At 40.1% G+C, this 8040-nt stretch overlaps 1 protein-coding gene across 1 annotated transcript in view; it reads right to left on the reverse strand.

Moving 5' to 3' along the window:
- PLEKHA5 (pleckstrin homology domain containing A5) overlaps window positions 1–8040 on the reverse strand; it is a 103171-nt gene that overhangs the window by 9714 nt on the left and 85417 nt on the right. Inside the window, exon 21 of the mRNA XM_029284757.1 lies at window positions 591–706. Coding sequence (XP_029140590.1) covers window positions 591–706 — 116 coding nt within the window. The remainder of the gene's footprint in view (window positions 1–590; window positions 707–8040) is intronic.

Genomic DNA, 8040 nt, shown 5'->3' on the forward strand with positions numbered 1-8040 from the left:
CTGGCCTAGGGGATTTTATAGGGGTTTTAATTACTTTTAATTGGACATATTCAAATATTTCGTTTTAATTAAATTTTTAATTAGGCATAATATGTATATATGTTAGTATTTTATCTAATTTGTCAGCCGCCCTGAGTCCGAAAGGAGAAGGGCGGGATATAAATGCAATTAATAAATAAATAAATAAATAAATAAATAAAATAATAGGGGAGGCGTCTGTGAGGCAAGCCTGAGGGAGAGAAGGGGATAGGAGAGAAGAGGCTTTTGTGGGGCAAGCCTGAGGGAAAGAAGGGGACAGCAACTGGCCCTTTGAGGGCAGCCATAATGCTGATGAGCCCCTCAGTGAAATTGAGTTTGACTCCCCTGTTCTAATCAAAGGCTGCATTAGATGACTATGTTGTCAAATCCTGTGTGATGAAGCTAGATCCAGGAAACAGGAACCACAAAGAGGTTGCAGTTGCTCCTCCGGTTCTTCAAGGTTCTTCCTTCTATCCCTTACGGCCGTATTGCTGCCATGTTACTAGCTGAGATGCCATACTGATGAGAGCATTAGAGGAAGCCAAGAACGCAATCTTATTTCTTTTAAATACCGTTCTTAGATCTATCTTCTTTGTTTTCCTTAAAGTCACGTAAGAAGCGATTGTTGAAGATTCTGGGGTTGGTGACTTTGTTCTGGGTGGCACAACTCCAATGGGAAAGTGTGACCCTATAAAACAAGAGAAAGGCATTTAAAGTATGCCACAATGTCAGAACTATGCTTCGTTCCAGTGAGAAGCATGTTAATCTTATACATTTCCAGATTTAATATAATAGGACTTAGCAAGGATTTTGCAATACAATCACCTTACATTTCCTCAACCTGTCTTCCCCGTTCCATCTGCCCAATATAGAGGAATAGACTTTCAGAATGTCTAACTTGCCTTTAACCACCATGGTTGGGACTTCTACTCTAGTACAGCAAGGCAACTTCTGATTTCAGAAGACTGTAAAGTGCAAAGAATTTGCACCACGCATTAAGTTCCAGTTAAGATAATTTATTGCTCAGGCCTATTCACAAGAATCCAGTCAATTAATGGGCAGCACTAAATTGGTGCTAGCTAAGAGTCAACGGAATTCAAGAGGAGTTGGACTTAGATGTTTGTGGGAATATAATGACTCCAGGCTGATTACTCTCTTGATTCTGCCCCCAGATTCTGCCTGCTTTTCTCCTACAGGTTGCACTGTACTCAAATAAGATATATTAGACTGAAATCAGAGAAATATAGAATAAAACTGGAACTAATCAAGATGCAAGGTTCTTGGGCCAATTGACCCTCAGTGTGTTATGACAAATGGTAGGTATTACCATTTTGGGATACATATAGTACATAATATTTTGATAAATAGTCCTCATTTAGCACCTACATCTGGCCGTTTAAAAACTAGGTACAGCCCTCTTTTCTGAACATCATCTTCTCATCTTCTGCAATTTTTATGAGAAGCATTTTATCAATAAGAGCCACCTACATCTATATCCAATTGGATGTCGGCCTAAGTCCCTTAGAAAAACAGCATAATTTTTGGGATCCCAACCAGTCTTAAAATAAAGCCTACCAGTTATTCAGTCAAACACCTTGCCTTAACAGAAAAAGTATCCTGTAACCGTACAGCAGTTTTCACTAGCGATGGTTTTGCTTTTTTTTTTCATCTCTAAAGTAAAGAAACAAACCAACACTGTGCGAGACTAAACATCCATGCTTTCACTTTTTTCCTACATTCACAATTTTGCAAGCAACTCTCTCTGAAAGGAAATTCTATTATTGCTTATGTAAACGTGGAAACTGTTTTGCCAAGAGACCTGGACTACTGAAATTACACTGTTCAAACTGTCTCCAGCTAATTCATTCCACTTATGCAAACAGCAAGCATAAACTGGTCTTCAGAGACCATTGGCAAGGCAATAGTGAAGTCCCAGTTTTAGAGGCCTTTAAATACAGTGAAATGTTTTCTCCTCACTAATGTCAACAGTTTCTTTTAAAGTTTATAGACCTGCATTTTGGAAATTAATTGGCGTGCTTGCTACAAGAGAGTGCCATTGTGCTAAAGTTGGCAGGCAAGGGAAATGCAAAGGAACTCTCATTAAAAAAAAAAAAGATTGCCTAGCACAATCACAATGCTTCAAAGAAGAAGAAAATGCCATTTTTGGCACTACGTCCAGACTGAATTACATTATTACCCGACAAGACTGAAACTTTATTTTGGTCATTGACCAACAACAACAAAAAAACCATTCAGTAAAACAAATAAAGCAAAGTTAACCATTAACATCAATGACTACTGGAACCATGTGTGGGTTAAGCTTACCTATAATGCAGCAAAATTGGTTATATAACAAATAATGCACATAGCAATTATCTGATAAAAAGGATAATTAGTTAGTGGCGAATGTCCCTGTAGAACTGGCAGTATAAAAGAATAATAATAATAATAATAATAATTTAATTTGTACCCCGCCCTTCTCCTCATAGGACTCAGGGCGGCTAACAGCCTCATAAAAACCACAATACAATAATACAATGATATCTATATTAAAAACCGAATTAAAAGAAAATATTTAAGAACATGTGGTTTCTATAGCACCCATGTCACAGGGCACTGTCATGTTTCATAAGGGGTTTTTTCCCTATATTTCCTTTCCAAAACAGCTGTGGGGAGGACATTGGTTATTACTTTTAAAGCCCTTCATGGTATGAGACCAGGTTATCTAAGGAATCAACTTGCCCCAATGGTCTGGCAGAAGGGGCATAGCGTGGACTCCATCAGTCAAAGAGTTTTGGCTGCCAGGATCTAGGAGAGCCTTTTTTGCTGTGGCCCCCATCTCTGGAATATCTCCCCATCTGAAGTGAAGTTTGCTTCCACCCTTTGGGCCTTCAGGACCGGCTCTGCCAGTTATTCCGAGCTCTACCAGTTTAGCCCTGATGGGGTTCCTCAACACCGGAGGTGGTTGGTGAATTAACTGAGAAGTGTGCTGTGCTGATCTTGCCTTTTTTGCCTTTAATGTATGTGATATTTTCTACATTCATATTAATTGTAAGCTGTCCAGAGTTGTTTTTCCAAGTGAGATGGGTGGCATATAAATTTAATGAACAAACAAAATCAAGCTATAGATCAGTGGTGGTGAACCTATGGCACGGGTGCCAGAGGTGGCACTCGGAGCCCTCTGTGGGCACACGTGCCGTTGCCCCAGCATCCCGTGACCCCCTCTCCAGCAGCCCCCCTGAAGGAGAGTCATCCCTGAGCGTGGCCCACGTGGAGTAGCGCAGCCAAGGATATGGCAGCCAGGCAGCGTAGACAAGATTCTGCCCTCATACCCCATCGTGCACAGTTGATGCTGCAGGGCGCGGGCAGAGGACATGACCGCCATAGCGCTGCTGGGCTGCCTGGGCGATCTGGGGCGGGCCCTGGAGGTGGTGAGTGGCCCTGCGGGCAGGCGAAGCAGAGGATAGGGGACAGAGTGGGGGCGGGGCAGGGGTTGGAGCAGGGGCGGGGCTAGTTTTTGGGCACTCGGTCTCTAAAAGGTTCGCCATCACTGCTATAGATAACGGTCTCCTGAATTTGGGAACTGTGATATGATATAAACATGAAGCTACTACAGTGGGGTCCTTGGTGCTCTCTGAGCTTGGTTGTTCTCTTGCAGATGTTTCGTTACCCAACCAGGTAACAACATCACTGCACTGGTGATGTTACCTACTTGGGTAACGAAATATCTGCAAGAGAATAACCAAGCTGAGAGAGCAGCAATGATGCACACACACAGAGTTTTAGCCCTAAGCTACAAATATTTTATTGAAGCTGGCATAGGAACTAAAATTTGGTTATTTACAAATATATTGAGAGAAAAAAACAGCACTTTCTGTTTGGCCTTCTGTGTCTAAGATCTTTTGCCTTAATATTGATCTAGCTTGTTCTAGACCCAAAGTTAAGATGGCATGACTGGAAAAGCCATAGTGGATTAGTTTCTTTTGGTTATCTGTTTCTCAGGACAACTTGAAGCTGTCTGCCATTCTTAGATAGGTCAGTCCACCAGGATTGTGGTGCAGTTTTAGCCCGTAGAAAAAGATATTTAACTAGAGATTGGATTCAAATTTACTGACTCCTGCTTCCTGTCAAAGTATTGCGTTTGGGGAGGCAGTGGGTAACCTGAAACTTGCTTCTCAAAAATTTTGCTGGAATTCTTTTTAAGGTAATCATGCTGTTATATGATCCTAATTGAACCCTGTGTAGCTGTTGTGCTCCGGCTTTAGCTGCAGACAAGCTAATTGCAACAGGGATAAACTGTGCTATGCTGGCAAAATAATAAATTTGAATAGTTGAAGTCACTCTCTGGGCATTAGGAGAACATAATTAAGGTGGGCATCCCTGCATCCTGAAACTTGAAAAGCTAACCCTAAATATTTAAAGTTTTTAACTGGCTCAATGGATTACCCACCTAAATTCCAATTTTAAACATTTGGAGAAGGTGAGAACCTTGGTCTTGGAATAATTTATTATTAATTCCCCCTCAATACAATAATCTGTGAGGCTCTTTTAAGGCCAATGGAAGACAGAATGCCTGTGTCATCAGCATATGCTAGTAAATTGATAGATCTATGGTCTAATTTGGGAGGATGAAAAGTAGAGGTATTTAAGTGAAAAACCAATAAATTTATATAATTATTAAAATGAGGTCAATATAGAATACATACACTGGTGGGATTCAGCCAGTTCGCACCACTTTGGCAGAACCTGGAGCTAAATTTTTTTTGTTGCCCAGGCCCAGAATGGACTTCCGGAAGCAGCATCCACACAGAGAACCAGTTGTTCACATATTTGAATCCCACCACTGAACACGTACCTTTTTAACTCTCCCACCTGTCTATCCCTCCCCCCCATTTCGTTAGAGATATATCCTTGGTTAATCACTTGACTTTCAATCTTGTGATACTCACAAATTTTAATGAGCAGCAGAAGCTGATGTTTATCTATTGTGGTGTATTTAAATTTACACTATAGTTTAGATCTAGATACTGTCTCGAAAGCTGACCTAAAATCAATACATGCTGCATAAAGGAATTATCCAGATTTGTGGGTATACTTTTCTCCATATCAGGGGTAGGCAACCTTGGCTCTTTTATGACTTGTGGACTTCAACTCCCAGAATTCCTGAGCCAGCCATGCTGAGGGGAAAGGGAGAGGTTCCCATGCTGAGCCATGCTGGCTCAGGAATTCTGGGAGTTGAAGTCCACGAGTCATAAAAGAGCCAAGGTTGCCTACCCCTGTCCTAGGTGTTGCAGCATACTCTAACACTACAATGGTTGTAGGTGTGAAAGCCAGCCATAAGTCCCTTTTTTCAGCGCCTCTGTAATTTCCAAGGGTCACTAAATGAATGACTGTAAGTTGAGGACTACCTATATAGGGCTATAAATATTATTTGAGAAAGATGGGGCTACCCATGTTCAGAAGATTTTTTTTTCACCCAGCAGCACTATTACTTTGTATTTGTTTTTAAAAAAGAGGCACTTTTCATATTGTTCATCAAGCAAGCAAGCTAGCATTATACAGTAAAATGTACCTGCAAAAATTATAGCAATTCATCGTTTGCCATCTATACTGGTTTTCTCATAGCCATAACAGTTTCAGAGTTTTGTTACAAAAGAGAAGCAAAAATATACTAATCCTCACAGCATCAATGGTCTTAACATTTTCTCCAGGCTTTGCTCTCCATAATAATATATAGCAGTGATGGCGAACCTTTTAGAGACCGAGTGCCCAAACTGCAACCTAAAACCCACTTATGCATCGTCGGGTGCCGGGTGGGTGTGGCCCATTGGGTGGGCGTGGCTATGGTGGTAACAGCAGACTGGGTGGGACTAAAAAGTTCAATCAATCAATTCCAACTTTGCAAGATCTTTTTTTTTTCCTGCGAGAAGTTGAAANTGATTGATTGAACCTTTTTTTTTTTTTGTACACGGCGGAGGCCTAAAGCGAAAAGGTTTTATAAAACCCAGCTGAAGGCCTAGGACTGGGGCGACGGCACGCGTGCCCACCGAGAGGGCTCTGAGTGCCGCCTCTGGCACCCGTGCCATAGGTTCGCCACCACTGATATATAGTGACCATGATCGAAAGTCAGGGAACTTAGCTAAGTCATTCCATATACCACTTGGAAGTATTGTGCTAATTTACCCCAAATTAGTGATTTGGAAATGGCTATTTCCTGGAATACGTAAAACAATAGTGCAAAATCTATGAAAATCCCTCTTCTGGCATCACACCGGGAGTCGCAAACTAAAGGCCTTCCAAATACTGCTAAATTATATGTTATAGCTCAGCTGTTTCTAGATGGCTATAAGTTCTCCATCTGTTAACAACAGGACTTAAAGATCTTAATATGCAACCACGAGCTATTTACATAGAAACAACCCACAAAGAGCAATTTCAGATCAGGCTCAGATCTCTCCTCCCGCTGTTTCGAAGTGCAGATAGTTAAGCATTTAAAGACGAATCCTTAAAATAGACTTGATTCCATTTTCCCTCCACACGCCCTATCCTGAGTAAGTGTACTGTGTATACAGATGCATTATGTGTGTTATTATAACAATGTTTTATGTATACAAATGCAAATATTAAACTATTGCAGGTAGTCCTCAACTTACGACCCCAATTGTGTCCAACATTTCCACTGCTAAGCAAGGTAGCTGTTAAGTGAGCTTTGCCCCATTTTACGACCTTTTTTGCCACAGTTCTTAACTGAATCACTGCAAGTGTTAAGTGAATCATTATAAACCTAGCTCCCCCCACTGCTTGTTGAAAGGGGGCTGGGAAGGTTACAAATGGTGATTACATGATTCCCCCCAGACAGGGCAGCAACTGTCATAAATACAAGTCAGTTGTTAAGGGTCCGAATTTTGATCACATGACGATGGGGATCCTGCACCAGTAATAAGTGTGAAAACTGGTCATCAGTTATTTCTTTTCACTGCAGTTGCAGTTTTGAACAATCGCTAAACAAACGGTTGCAAAACGAGGACTGCCTGTACTAGCAACTGCCTCAATAAAAGACAATTTACCAATCAGGAAGATGTAGACATGCCTAGTTTTCTTATTTTTATTATTTTTATTATTATTATTATTATTATTATTATTATTATTATTATTATTATTATTATTATTATTATTATTATTATTATTATTTAATTGCTACGGCTTAGTTCCTTAACTTAAAAAATGTGACGGGGTAAAATAATTTTTCAGGCTATTTTGCTCTTCACTCACTCTTGGATATTGTGAAAAAAACACTACGGGGAAGACTGCTGTAGTCTGAAAATAAATATTAAGCAATTAATGTTGATTATCTTGCAAGTCTCTAGGACAAAGCCCCGATAAAATGCACGGGCCTAATTAGTTGATCAATAGTGCTACGATGAATGCAAATGCACACACAAATTAACATTGCCCACATAAGGACACTTAAATCGCTCAAACTAAATGAAGATTTATATTGAGCCTTAAATTTTGTTCACTATTTTCTTTACTATTAATGGATGCCAGGACAATGATCTTATTGGGCTCATTTATGGTTTATTAGATGGTTTGAAAAAAACTGTACGTATCTGTCCATATCTAAATAGAGAGCAGTAGTATTGGTTGCTTCAGAAGATATTATTAAAAGGACGTTTTTTTAAAAAACTAGACACCATCCCTTCTCAAAGTAAAATCATATTCAGTGTAATTCCTGCTCTGAGACAGCACATCGTAGCCTACATGTTCTTCAAGTACTTTCCCAATGTTTCCTTATATTCAGGTGAACCCTCCAAGGAGATGATGCAATTGCATCTAAGGCTATTTATTCCATTGCTGAGCTGTCATTATTATAATGGCATGGGGCCAGGTTACCTGTGGAACCGTCTCTGTGTCATTACATCAGCCTGTCTCACCTGGTTAGGCAGAGATGGTTTATTGCAGGCCCCAGAATTTAATAATAATAATAATAATAATAATAATAATAATAATAATAATAATAAT

Source organism: Protobothrops mucrosquamatus, unplaced genomic scaffold (assembly GCF_001527695.2).
Source record: "Protobothrops mucrosquamatus isolate PMUCROS unplaced genomic scaffold, P.Mucros_1.0 scaffold906, whole genome shotgun sequence".
Taxonomy (NCBI): Eukaryota; Metazoa; Chordata; class Lepidosauria; order Squamata; family Viperidae; genus Protobothrops; species Protobothrops mucrosquamatus.